General features: G+C 39.2%; 1 protein-coding gene across 1 annotated transcript in view; it reads right to left on the bottom strand.

The window, feature by feature from the left end:
- Hasp (Hig-anchoring scaffold protein) overlaps positions 1 to 15,349 on the bottom strand; it is a 1,448,565-nt gene that overhangs the window by 214,149 nt on the left and 1,219,067 nt on the right. The window contains exon 8 of the mRNA XM_068228385.1: positions 10,907 to 11,086. Within this exon, the coding sequence (XP_068084486.1) occupies positions 10,907 to 11,086 (180 nt within the window). The remainder of the gene's footprint in view (positions 1 to 10,906; positions 11,087 to 15,349) is intronic.

Below are 15,349 nucleotides of genomic sequence, written 5' to 3'. Positions count from 1 at the left end.
ATCATTAATGAACAACGATATGCGAGGATTTACAGAAGCAGAAGTATTCAGTCAGCAATATGTATAGATTGTTGGTTATTAGGGTATTGCCCGGGTAGAGGAGACTAATACTGACGAATTACTTAAATTTACCTATCAATGGGCCAAAAAAAGTATTCACCGCGTTACAATGCAGCAGTTGAGGAGGCCGAACGAAAAAAAATGTGACAAGTCATGGTCAATGATATATTTGTTGTCCACATTGAGACGAATACAAACGATACTTGGCAGAATTAGAAAGAAAACGTAAGCATAAGACGCAAACAACACACTATCAATGTTATCTCAAATAAATATTCAACTAAAATACTTTCGGCACCTTATTTGTGACCATCGTAACGTTCCTAGTACTTCGTGTGGCCTCCTTTTCGCTTAGTAATTTCCTGGAGTCTTCGAGAAATGGATTGCACCAAGGGTTCTCTAATTTCGCGCGTGATTTTCTGCCATTCTTCCATCAAGTCACTTTTGCTGGAGATGTGATGTTTTCGAATGTGTTCTTCGATAATATGCCATAAATTCTCGATTGGATTTATGTCCGGCGATTGACGAGAGGTCACCGTCCAACGTGGGGTGTTGTACAACAACCACAGCTTTGTGTTGTGCGCGGTGTGTTGTTGGGAAAGTGAGCCTTTAAAATGTTAATATAGCACATGTGGTCCATGTTGCCATCAATGAATCACACATCCCCTACACCGCTGGCACTCATGCAGCCCCACATCACTATTGACCCCCCACCGTGTTTTGTTGTAGCTGTCAGATTTCGCTCCTCTACTTCACAGTTCCTTTTCCTCCACACAGTCACTCGTCCATCCGATTTAAACACATTAAATTTGCTTTCGTCGGTAAAGAGTACGTTTTGCCACATCTCATGTGTATCAGTGAGGTGTTCTATTGCATAGAGCAGTCACTTTTTCCTGTTTTCCTTACTGATGCAAGGTTTTCGTCGGGCTGTGCAGCCATTGTATCCAGCTTCATACAGCACATTTCTTATTGTTTGCGCATTCACCTCCTTTCCAAGTTCTCGTGCCACTCCTCCTCTAATTTTCGGCGAACTCAGTTTAGGATCCTTCTTCACTTTTCGTACTAAGTTGTGTTTCTCGGTCTGCATTAGGAGTGACAGGCGGCTACTTCGTGCTTTATTCTGTGCAGTCCGCGTTTTCTGGAACTTGTAAATGATGCTCTTCACTGTATCCATCGGTCTCTTTAGTATTTCACTCATTACCTTACATTTTTTCCCATTGCGATACAACCTCACTGCTATTTTTCGTTCTTCTTGTGTTGTTTCGTTCTGTTTACGTCCCACTGCTGCTCCACTTCAACTACTCTGCAACTCGGTTCTATACCACGGCGACATTTCTCCACGATAAACTGCTGCGCTACTGCGGGTCCCTGCTCTTCCCGTAGTCCAAATTTGAATACTTGCTTGACTCACGGGCCTATCACACTTCGTCTCCTGGGGTGAAACTGGGCAAGCTGATAACGTCGTTTGCGATTCCCTATCACCACACACGTATGCATGACCTCTCCCCTTGTCCATTTGTCTCTTACCCCGCAGTTTGTACATTCTTCTTGTCTCGTATGTGTTGTAGCTACGGCAGTTGCATAGTTTTTTGACTCACTGTATGATAACAAAGATATTTACAATAAGATACAACAGTTGAAAAGTAGAAAAGCTGATGGAATTGATAAAATTTCTGGGGATATACTCAAGGCAATGGGTTGGCATATAGTGCCTAATCTGAAGTACTTCTTTGATTACTATTTGCATTAAGGAGCTATATAAAATGAATGGTCAGTTGCTTTCATCCCCTGTGTATAAAGGAAAGGGGTGATAAAAATAAAGCGGATAATTATAGGCTAGTCAGCTTGACATATGGAGCATGTAAGCTTTGGGAAAGCATTCTTACTGATTATATTAGATTTGTTTGCGAAATCACTAACTAGTTTGATAGAAGGCAGTTCGGGTTTAGGAAAAGTTATTGCACTGAACCTCAACTTTTAGGATTCCAGCAAGATATAGTAGATATCTTAGTTTCGGGAGGTCAAATGGATTGTACCGCGGTGGACCTATCTAAGGCTTTTGATAGGGTAAAAATAATGGGAGACTATTGACAAAAAATGAGTGCAATCGGACTAGGCAGAAGAGTGACTGAACGCTAAAAAAGAAGGGTTAAAAGCCAGGTTTGAGCTGTTTCACATAGAGGAAAAGTCCTCTCGGTTTTAATGACTGCGTTGATGGAGTGAAAGCTCATCATGGGGACCACTGTAAGTACATAGGTGTTAATATAAGGAAAGATCCTCATTGGGGTAATCCCATTAGCGGGATTTTAAATAAAGGTTGCAGATCTCTTCATAACCTTACGAGGGTATTTAGGGGTTGTAGTAAGAATGTAAAGGAGAATGCACATAAATCTCTGGCAATACCACAAGTAGAGTACGGTTCCAGCGTATCGGACCCTCACCAGGGTTACTTGATTCCAGAACTGGAAAAAGTCCAAAGGAAAGCAGCTCGATTTGTTCTGGGTGATTTCCGACAAAAGAGTAGCGTTACGAAAATTTTGGAAAGTTTGGACTGGGAAGAGATGAGAGAAAGGAGACGAGCTGTTCGATTAAGCGATATGTTCTGATATGATATGGCGTGCAATGACATTAGTAGACGAATACGTTTGAGTGGTGTTTTTAAAAATAGGAAAGACCACAATATAAAGTTGGAATTAATGAAGACAAATTGGGGAAAACATTCGTTTATAGGAAGAGAAGTTGGAGATTGGAATAATTTACCAAAGGATACGTTTCCAAATTTCTTGAAATTATTTAAGGACAGACTAAGCAAACAACTAACAGGGAATCTGCTACCTGGGGGACTGCTCTAAACGCAGATTAGTGGTGACTGACTGATTGATTTTTAACACTAGAGGTAAGCATGATCTTGTCACTCCTTACGTTAGATTAGGCAAAAGTGTAAATAGCTATAGGTATAGGCCTATGCAAGTGAAAAAAGGACTAAATAAAGAAGTGGCAACGTAGTCCGGACATTCGCAGGAAATCGGGCATGCACTTCGGAGTGTTGTTGCTGTGTGGCGTTGAAGTGAAGAGTGTCGATTTTACCGCTCTAAAGCCTGTTTTCAAACGGTGATCAGCGTTCATGGATTAAAATAGCGTTTGGCCGTGGTAAAATGCATCAGAATGTTATCGAGGATTACGTGAAGCGTGTGGCGAGATGTTTTGCCGTATAGGATGGTTACATGATATGCCAAGGCGTTTGGTGCGGGTCGGAATGAGGCTGCGGATTTGCACCGCACAGGTCGGCCGTCCATTCCTCAAGATCACATTGACATCGAGAGTGCTTTCGTCATCGATGGACTGTCCGGGAATTATCTGTAGAGGCATCTGTACTCCGCTCAGTAGGGCACTCCTTCGCTATCATCAACAGAGAACGCCTTGCCAGCGGTCCCCAACGGCTTCCCGACACCTGGCAAGTGGTAATATACTTTGCGGTTGACTACTTTAGGAATGTAATGAATGCATTTGTACTTGTTAGTTAATGAAACGTTGCGTTCTATCAATATTGTCACTACTTTATATACAGCTCTCGTACATAACAAGCTTTCATCTAATGTGAGGGAATTTAATCCAAAGAGTTTTCTATTTGTGATAAAAGGATGGTTAAAAAACCGACAACAGCGCTCTATGTCCATATCTAAAGTAATCGAAAGTAACACATACCCTACTAATAGCATATATTAAATGTTTACACCTATTCTATGTTAGGTGAATATTATTCTATGATGCAAGACTATTTAAAAGAAGTAGGATGAGTGGAACATCCTTAATATACACTACCGAGGAAAGGGTGAGAGGAAGTACAGGGTGTTTCAAAAATAATATACGTATTACAAAGTATTATTTTGTCCAAACTGTCGATCGCTGCGCCTCGGCTCGTCTATTGGAGAAACGAATACATAGTCTAGTTTATATTAATAGCCGCTAGATGTCAGTTGTCTTCTGTTTTGCTTGGTAACTGTCATATGTTTAAAATGGCTACTCCGCAGCAGAAATCATTTTGTGTTCTCGAGTTTGCGAGGTGCAATTCCGTTATTACAGTGGTGCAAAGATGTTTGAGGTTGAGGTACCAAATTGATCCTCCGAATGGGTGGAACATTCGCAGAGGGTATCGACAGTTTGTAGATACAGGATGTGTATGTAAAGGAAAGAGTCCTGGCCACCCTCGTGTTCCTGAAGAAAATGTTGCACGAATTGAAACTGCTTTCCAACGTAGTTCTTCAAAACTAACTCGTCGTGCCAGTCGGGAGTTACAACTGCCTACAACAACAATTTGGCGTGTTTTGAGACGTCGGTTGGTTATGAAGTTATAGCTGTTACAAGCTCTGCGTCCTGATGACAAACGCAAACGTGTGGCATTTTGTAACGAAATTCTTGATGCTATTGACAATGATAACACTTTCGCACAACGCATCGTGTTCAGTGATGAAGCGACGTTCCCTGTTAGTGGTCAGGTGAACAACACAATGTTTGAATTTGGGGCCTACAGAACCCACATTCAGTCATTGAACATGTACGAGATTCGCCCAAAGTCAATGTGTTTTGTGCGATATCCCGATCATCAGTTTACGGCCCATTCTTCTTTAATGGAAACACGGTTAACGGTCAGCAGTATCTCGCTATGTTACAAAACTGGTTGTTTCCGAGGCTGTACGAAGACAACTTCATTCTTCAACAGGACGGGGCACCCCCTCACTGGAGTCGCCAAGTGCGTGAATATCTACCGAACCGTTGGATTGGTCGTCAAAGAGCTGGTGACTTAGCATGTCTCATCTGGGCTCCACGGTCAGCGGATTTGACACCCTGTGACTTCTTCCTGTGGGATTTCGTTAAAGACAACGTTTATGTACCACCACTACCACAGAACCTGGAAGAGTTGAAGAACTGGATCCGTACTGCCATAACATCAGCGACGGACATGCTTGCCTGAGTATGGGAGGAATTAGAGTATCGATGTGATATTGTTCGTGTCGCTGATGGAGGACATATTGAACATCTGTAACCTGAACTTGAGAGGTTCGTAAATATGTGTATAAAGTTTCATATTTGTATGTCTTACAGTTTAATAAATATATGCATTCGAAATACGTAAGGTAGTGGAGTGTAAGTGTACGCAGGCGGCTAAGTACGCAGTCAATTTTTTCAGCCGTTGGCATCACTGGTCGACAGCTGAGAGAGTAGTGTGGTGATGTATTACATGCAAGGTGGTATCAGCAACTTGGATGAGTTATCTGTACGATCATAATTCAGAAAAGGTAAGACATTATTTTTCGCGAAATGTACTATAATATTTTAATGAAGTAAAATAAGCCCCTGAGTTGCACCTGTTTGACTTAAATGCTGTGAAGTATGCTATTAATGTTGGTTAGGATTCCATCATTCACATTTAAAAATAGTATCACTAGTGCCATCTACTGCGTATCAAACAAAAGAAATTGACAGCCGGGCAAGTGTGCGCACCTAATTCGAGCTGCCACACGGCTGCTGATATGAGAAGCTCGGTTTACGGTGCTTCATCTTGTAATTATCTATTTCGACCTTACGGGATGAACATGTTGATCAGTCAGTAAGCGGTGATCAGCAGGACGAAGATGGAGACAAAAAAAATAATAAGGAGAGGAAGTAGTAATGAACGACCAAGGAACAAACCAGGAGTCACAAAGTAATAAAGTATTTGCCTTACCTCAATTACCAATCACAAACATTCACCCCTACCTAAGTGTGAAAATAACAACAAAAGGAAAAGGAATGGTCAGAAATCTCAGACTTTAACATCGTCTCCTTATGAGAATAGCCCTGAGGAGAAACAAAATGTTAAGGAACAGGAAGAAAGGATGAAAGCAAGAACTGAAAAACAACTTGCAAAAAGAAATTCTCAGATATCTAAAATTGCAAGAGATGGTAAACAATATGAAGGTGTCCGTCCAAAACATTCATCTTCACAAAAGCTAACATATAGGCCTCGCAGATCCAGAGGTGAACAATCTCCGGGTGTCTACATCTGTTCTGGGTGTCAAGAATCATGTGAAGACGATGATTGGGTACAATGCAGTCAATTTGGGGAATGGTGGCATGAGTTGTGCACTTGATATGGAGGACATGGAGGAATTGTTTGTGATCATTGTTGAAAAGTTGTTATAATTAATTGTGACTGAACGAAATGAAAGGAAATGTAATGAGAAAACAAATGCGCACACTTAGACTACAGCCTGCGCACACTTATCCGCATATGTCGTCTAAGTGTTCGCATACGTAAAGTTGTGTAAACTCGTGTGTCACAATAAATCATTATCACTGTATATTATTTTAAAAATATATAAATATTCTTCATGTTCCCTTCTACCAAAATATGTATTAAAGTTACAAACATATTTCTGGAAAACAATGTTATAAGGGCTTAAACATTAAGTGCGCACACTTACCCTCCTCTACCTTATATTCTTTCTGAAGCACTCTGTATTTTCAAGAATTTTCGAAAATATTTTGAACGCACCAGATGTCCATTATACCTCTTCCTACAAAAGTACTACAAGACACAATACCGGAAATTAATTTTCTACTACTTTTCCTGTACAATAGGTAAATATTAACGAACATGTGTGAGAATTCATTTTAAACCTTGCTCCGAACTGCTATTTCATCCTGTACTAATCAACTAAAGAACAAATCCTCTTCTCCTCAACTTAAATACTGACATTTGTAAAATTTTGTCTATCTGTTTTCACGTGATGTGATAACAAAGTCCAACTAAGCCTGTCTTTAAGTTTGCATGCTTAATTTGAGATAGAATGATATACAGGATCAAACATTCAAAGTTTATCGACAAAAATATAATATTACGTATCGAGATGAACTTAAGTTTGGAGAGAGTCTGCATGTATTTAAGTAAATTACTTTCTACTTTTCAAATTCGGACTTTGATTCGAGGCTGCTTCATAGATATAATTTCCAGTGTCGGATATTAAATTGACAGGAATTTAGACGATATAAATTGGTTTGTTCGGAAACAACAAGGCTCTAATATGTTCTTATCTTGCTTGAACTCTGAAATATTTTGATTCCGAAAGTTTCACAGTAGTCAGTATAACCAACACCACCTAGATATAAGGCCTGTGCATGGTGTCGAGATTAAAAGGAAAATGGCGGACTGTTGAGGCAATGCCTTGTGAAAGTGATCCGTAATTTTGTCATACAAAATACAATAATGGTCTACAAGTGTTGTGTGCCTAATTGTAGGGGAAACTACAGTGCCAATAGCAAAGTACAGATTTTTAGATTTCCGAAAGATGAAGATCTAAAAAAGAAATGGATATGTGCAATAAAGCGCGAGAATTTCGTTCCAACGAAGTATTCAGTGGTAAGTAACTAGATACTAGGTTATGCATTTTTTATTCGCAAATGTTTTATTTCATAGTGTGTTCATATATTAATATAATCAAGAGATGGTAGTATAATATATCTGAAAAAATGGCTATTAGGTTAGACGGGATCTAACCTCTAACATGTATGGTGAAATTCGTTCAGGTTAGGTTAACTGATTGTCTGTAATTGCAGGTTTGTGAATTACATTTTAATCCGTCCGAAATAAGGAAACATACTGAGTTCCACTGTGAGGATGGACAGTTTATAACTCTACCACTGAAGGTTCCACGACTTATCCCCAGTGCTGTTCCTTCACTTTTGCCAAATTGCCCAGCGTATTTGAGTAGTTCAAAAACATATCGAGAAGGTCCTGAAGAGAAGAGAAGAAGAAGAGAAAATGAAAATATCCAGGCAGCAATCGAGGAGAGTGAAGTAGAATATAATTTACACAAGAATAGAATAACATTTTCTAATTTCACTGACCTGAAAGAGAAGTTAAATAATCTGAATGTAGGTGAATCATGGGACATACTTCACAGAGGTGTAAATATAGTAATAGTTAAAATTGTGTTGAACCCTGAACCTGAAATAATTAGTTCTATAGTTATCAATGAAATTTTGGAGTTAAGTGTATACTATAAGAACATAAAATTAGACAGTATTGGTAACTTTCATTTCCCACAGTCTGTAAAGGACTTGGATGAAATTTCAGTGCTTCTTGAAAAAGTTGACACGTTAAGTTCTGAGGTTCACAGTGCAAACAGCACTAATGACATTTTAGGTTTAGCAGCATACCTTTTGAAACAAGTCAGCATGTTAGAACCGAGACTAAAAGGACAACTTGAATTCATGATTGAACAGATTGCACTTTGGTCACACGAGAGGAGGAGTTATAGTCCATCTTTTCTGATTTTATCTTCAATATTGCAGTCCATTTCACCCCATTGCTATGCATACCTCAGACATCTCAATTTATTGTATCTGCCTCATCCATGTACCATCAGGAGGCTTTCTTCTTCTTTAAAAGTAGATCCTAGAATAGAACAGCACGATAACAATTTCCTGAAGTATATAAGGAATAAATTTTCTGGCAATGATAGTGATAAGTTCATTGTGCTTATGATGGATGAAATTCATGTTAAACCATTAATGGACTATAAAGGTGGTAATGTTGTTGGAAAAGCATTCAATGATGAGCAGTTAGCAACAGGTGCTTATTGTTTTATGGTTTCAAGTTTGTTATCTGATTTTAAGGAAGTAGCTCACATATTACCTGTAAAATCAATTACTGGAGAATATTTGCATGGTGTACTAAGAAAAGTTATTGTAGGATTAGAGGAAATAGGGTTTAAAGTTGTTTGTGTTGTTAGTGATAATAGTTCTGTAAACAGAAAATGCATGCAAATATTTTCACCTGAAAATGAATTGAAATGTGTTTACCCGCACCCTGCTGATGAGAGCAGACCACTTTTCTTTGTGTTTGATAGTGTTCACTTGCTCAAATGTGTTCGCAATAACTGGTTAAATCGAAAGGATGAGAATATGTGCATGAACTTCCCTGATTTTGAAGATAACAGTGCAGTGCAGTGTGCTTCTTTTCTTACAATTAAGAAATTATATGATCTTGAGCATGAAAAGTTCATAAAATATGGTTATGGTCTGTCTCTCAAAGCATTAAGTCCTTCATCATTTGAAAGGCAGAATGTAAAATTAGCTCTGCAAGTTTTCAATGACAATGTTATAGAAGGGCTGAAAGTGTTAGGTGAAAAGTGTAAGCTACCATATTATAAAGAAACAGCCTCATATATCAAAATAATAATAGATTGGTGGGCTGTTGTCAATGTCAAAACACCAGGTAAAGGGGTAAGGCTCAACAACAGCTTAATGTGTCCAGTCTCTTCGAATTCAGGGGAAGGGCTTCAATATTTGAAGAAATTCCTACAATGGCTAGTAAAGTGGAGAGATCTAGGTGTAAAAGGTTCATTATCATCTGAAACAATGGCTGCTTTGATATTGACAACTGAAGGATTGTTGATGTTGATAGAATATTGTTTGTCAAAACTTAATTTTGCATATGTCCTATTAGGAAAATTTCAAACAGACATATTAGAAGACAGGTTTGGGAAATATAGGCAGCTTGCAGGAGGGCAGTACAATATTTCTGTGAGGCAGTTGTTTGAAGTTGAAAAGAAGTTAAGGTTACTGTCATCACTGACTCTAAAGATAAGATCAAACGCATTTGGGGAGATTGAAGTAGATGAGTTCTCTGACCCGCCTCCTGAATCCTCTGCCTTTTTGGATTTTGATAATTCATTGTGTAAGAGCATAGATGTACATATAAGTTTACACGATATTGAAAACTGTAACAATGACATGCCAATTTTAGTCTATTTAGCAGGTTATTGTTGCTATAGTGTCTCAAAATATTTGAAATGTGAACACTGTAAAGGAATTCTTGTTACTGAGGACTTCATTGATGCTGATGATGAGGCATATAATCTAATTAGAAATAAGAGTAGGGGTAGGCTTTTGTTCCCTGAAATGTTTGTTATCAATGTAATAATACATAATTATCTGGTAGTAACAAAATTATGTACAGATTTTGAAACAGAGTTTCTTTTAGTAAATGATCATAGGGAGGTTGCATGTGAGAGTACAATGAAAATTATTCATGATAAAGAACTTTTGTGGGAGCCAGATATGTGCAATAACAGACATACATCAGAATGTGTTTGTAGAAAACTGGTGTGGACTTCAACAAACATTCTTTTGAATAATTATTGTAAGAAAAAAAGTTCCATGTCAAAGAATGTATTGACAAGGAAGAAACGTGTTATTTGTCAACAGGACTGAATTTCATGCAAATCTGCATTTATGTAAATAAGTGTGTTGTTGCTTTCAATTTCTTTTGTGGGTGGGGGGACAAAATAAAACATTTATTATGAATTTCGGTATTCTGCTATTCCCTTAATTCTTGAACCTCACTTGAGTTTCAGCATTATTTAGAAACCTTGTGTATCAACTATCCCTAATTTTTTCAGAAATAGTTTCTTGAAGGTGTAAGTGACTTTTATCTGAAAGAATGAGGGTTTGGGGTAATTATTTTGAGGTTTAAGTAGCCAGATCAATTAAAACATATGGTAAGATGCCATAGTGACATTATGATGATTGCCTCTATTGTCAGCCATCTTGGTTTCGTGCTCAGGCCTTATATCTAGGTGGTGTTGGTATAACTGACTGTCTCTTTACGAGAAGAGAATTGAATACCAAGTCACATTATTTATGGAAGTTGCGTTCTAGTTAATCTTGAGAAATCAAAGAATAGGGCATTTCTCTTGATTATTGGCACTATTACCATCAGATTTATAAATCTCTACCAACAATTCATGAAATCCCGCATGGTGTGAGGACGGCAAACCCAGCGTGTCGGCAAGTTATTTACCTAGACACTTGGGTAGAGGGTACCGCCAGCGTCCATCTGCGAGGCATAACGAGGATGTGTTTCCTTCCAGCTTCATGCCATCATGGCAGCGAAAGATAATACTGGCACCTAGTCCAGTGCCAGCCTCTATGTTCTCAATCCAACCATTGTACAGTGGACCGGGATGGCCACAGTTTATTTCTACGCCAGACAAAACAGACAATACCATCAACATTAGTGAACTTCCACCTTTCTTTTAAATCCCTTATAGTTCCGTATTTGATCGCATAATTTTTGCCATAATCTCAGTTCTTGAAAACTCGAATAGATACCGGTATACCATCAAAGAAAACAGTTATGCTTGCCTAGTTTGTTATCTTAAAACGATGTTCATGCATAGGGCCCGGATGTTTATGCAGTAATAGGTTAGAATGAAAACTTACTGAAGCGAGTAACAAGTATAGTCTACCTCCACGACAGTAATGCTATGAGGTTTGCATAAACATTAGGGGGTTTGGCCCATTAGAACCCCTAATGTTTATGCAAACCTCATAGCATTATTGTCGTGGAGGTGGACTATACTTGTTACTCGCTTCAGAAAGTTTGCATTCTAACCTATTACTGCATAAACATCCGTGCCCTATATGAAACAAGATGATGAAAAGTCATAGCTAGAAATGGTAGATACACGTTATTGCATTAAAGTAATGGAAAAGAACAAACAAATGAAGTGACTTATAAGAAGATAGGAACATAAATAGGAACACGTCATGGGATGTACACAATGATAGGTCAACATCGACCGTTTGGCCGTTTTTCACTCGCTAAACAACATTACACCAGGCCTATGTTAATTTTAGAATTTACGTAAGCGGTGTCCGAAGGTAAGTATGGATAATACGAAGGTCATTCGGGATATTTTGGGACGGTGTTTGAAGGGTAATTAGCTTATGAAAAGGCATGTCTCCACCAACGATCATGCTCAATGGGAAACCCAGCATTACTACCCATAGCCTAGCTATTTTCTATCTTATCTCACTCCCCTGACAGGCTTTCCAGAGGCCATTGATAGTGCGTGGACGTCTATTTCCTAAACCCCGTTTTAGGATTCCAAATGCATAGAAGTCCATGGGTGATCCCATTGGGTGCCTTCACCGGAATGTCAGTAAACGGAATTGCACGGACTCCAGTTTCCACTTCCATTCTCTTTCAGAACAGACGAGTCAAACGAGAGGTGTGGCTGTTTGCTTTATCTTGATGTGCCCGTATCTGATTTTTCGCCCTCCCTTGCAGTGCTTTCTTTTGTTTACAGTCTGTTTTACATAGGAACGACACAGATAGGTAATATGGTGACGATGGGATAGGAAAGGGCTAGAAGTGGGAAGGAAGCGGCCGCGGCGTTAATTAAGGTACAGTGGGGTTCGAACCCACTATCACCCGAATGCCCACACAGCGCTGGGATATATGCGTTGTAAATTGGTGTTAAAACCTCCTGATGATACCTTCACATTAATAGTGACACGGCGAATGGTTAACTTGTCATTGTAGCAGTATCCAGCGATGATCATGAAACCCCTTGGGAAACTTTCCTGGCTTCTTTATACAATGTTTGTCACATTGTTTGTCTCTAGAGCGGTAGTACATCGAGTGGGATTTGTTACAGTCACTAAAGCACACTTTTGCTTCGTCTAATGTAACAAAAATTTTCATCTGTTTCCTGCCAGATAGCTCTTACACAGCTTTTTTGCGTAAGTGCGACGTGCCGAAAAGTGACGAGGCAACAGCTTGTGAACTCGGCAACAGCTAATTGCAGATTCTTGTTGATTATGGTGTCAACCGTTGAAAACGACATCCCCAACTTATGTGCGACAGACCTTTGGGAGGCAGGGTTACCACCTGAGACAAGGGCCTTCACTTTCCTCACCACTTCTGGCGTACAGCTGGTGGCCGGTCGTGGATTTGCCTGTTTTTTCCGCTCTGAAATTAAGCGCAGTCGGCCTTTGCCTTTTTAATTCAATACATCATTGATCCAGTTCTTTGATATCAAGAAATCACGCTTCTTGCACATTCCTTGGATTGCAAAACAATTATATTTAGCATCGGAAAGGGCTGATATGTAGCCTTCCCAGTAAGGGTCAATCTGCTTCGGCATCGTTGCAGTTATGTCACGAAACTTTACACACACACGTTCTCAGCGCTGACGTGAATCATCACTTCCCGTTTTGAGGTGCTCAAATTGAAAACAGCGCTGCCAGCGGCCTTCAGTCTCGCCACCAGAGATTCCGAACGACCTTCTGCATTAGGGAACAGACCTTGAAAGCAGCTATATTCCTGAATATAATCAATTGATTTGAAAATCATGAGCAAATTAAAGAAATTATTTACTCATAATGATGCTATTTTGAATATCAAGAACTAATATAACTAATACATCCGGGACTGTCTTACACGTTGTGTTTGGAACACACAGTAATTTTATTTCAGCTGATCACCCCCTGCGGGTGGGGGACGCACATGTAGAATACACCCGCGGTATCCCCTGCCTGTCGTAAGAGGCGACTAAAAGGGGCGACCAAGGGCTGACTGAATTAGAACCATGAAACTAATTTTGAATCGTACCATCACGCGGAGAACACCATAGGTTGCCTGTACTTGCGAGTAGTACCACTAAATTCGGTACGAAATAGGTTTGTGATTAGTAGCAGTAAAAGCCTGGCCTGGCGGATTCCAGTACCCGTGCGTCGTACCCATGTGTGCAACACCGCGGGTCTGGGCGTAGCCTGTGAGTTGTACCACTATGTGAGCAGCACCGTGGGTCTGCGTTGCCTGTGATTAGTACCCACTATGTGAGGAACACCACGGGAATACCGGCGCCCGTGTTTAGTACACCTAGGTGGGGAACGTTCTCGGTTTGCGTTGACTCTGAGTTGGGCCATTGTGTGAGACACACCATAGGTCTGCGTTACTTGTACGTATTGCAATACTTGTGAGTAGTACCATCTTTTGTGGAACACCGTGAGTCTTCGCTACTTCTGATTAATACCCCAACATGACACATACCATGGTTCTATTTTACTCGCGACATGTACCATTCTCTGGGGCCTTAGACGTGGATTTTGCACCCCCTTTAGACACCAAGCATCATTGTGCTTTATAAGTGGTTCCTTGGTCGGTAATAATGTTATTTTCGATCTGTATTGAATCCGATCCACTGGTTTTTGTTTGTTTGTTTGTTTTGTGTTTTGTTGAGTTCCTGTCCATCCATTAATTCTTCATGCCATATTTTATTTTTATTTTGGTCAGTGGATGCCTTTGCAATTTTTGTTCTTTTATTTCGTACCATTAGGGGCCGATGACCTTTGATGTTAGGTCCCTTAAAACAACAAGCATCATCATCATCATATTTCAGCTGATCATAGATAACATTTAAACATCTGCTCAGAGAGGTAAGGTACACATATACTCGTACATATATTGCAACTAAACAACATGGACCATTTATATCGGTATTATAAATTTACTCCTACGGGACAAATATTTCAGGTTCCCTATGGGAATCAACATCTATATAAACGAAAAAACATGCAAATTATCCCTGAACGGTACTGTTATAAATACAAATTATGATGTTTGTTGATATATTTTTGTAAAAGAGAGGAAAACAATGTGGGAGACTAGGAATCGACCCACTACATTCATGATTTATGTACGTGTGTAGGCGCATATATAGTGTGTTATTAAGTGCACTTACAAACTAATGCGTGAGAGCCGTGTTCATCTTATGTCGCTACTGTATGTTCCAAGAGTAGAATAAAATACAATTCAATGACTTGCTTCAGCTTGCTATATATGAAAAAAATATATCATCCATGCCATAGCCCTCTCAGCACTGAAGGTATCCATCAGGATGTTGAGACACCATTTACATGCATCCTCATGTTAACACACTCAATGCTATACAAATCACAAATTTACTTTATGATATTTACACTCAATTTCCTTTGTTATTGAGTATGTAAGCTATTAACTTATAAATTTGCTGTAGTATTCGGGATCTTTTGTAGTCACTTGTAATTTCAGGCGGGTTAATAAAAGAAAGAGGAAAAGTAGATCGAAAACATATACTTCGCATTAACATTCCATCAAGCCTATATTTAAATTTGCAGAAAAAAATATATCTTCGTGCCTATTAAATGCTCTTTCCAAAAAAAGTTCAACCCAGAAAAGAAGAAGTAACTCCTCTCAAAATAAGTTTCAGATTTAAAGAGATGGCAAAAATTATGCGAGAAAATACGCCAACAAAGAGTTAATAACTTACAGATTTCAGTTGCTTAGAGGCTTGTTTTGGTTATAAATACTTGTGCTGCTGTTTCAATGCAGTTGTGGACCTCATAAATACTTGCCATTTTATATCTTTAATTAATGAAATATTATATAAAATGTAATATTTCACAAGAATAAGGA

Source organism: Anabrus simplex, chromosome 6 (genome assembly GCF_040414725.1).
Source record: "Anabrus simplex isolate iqAnaSimp1 chromosome 6, ASM4041472v1, whole genome shotgun sequence".
NCBI lineage: Eukaryota > Metazoa > Arthropoda > Insecta > Orthoptera > Tettigoniidae > Anabrus > Anabrus simplex.
The sequence above is the reverse complement of the archived record's forward strand: the minus strand, read 5'-3'. Positions and strand labels throughout refer to the sequence as shown.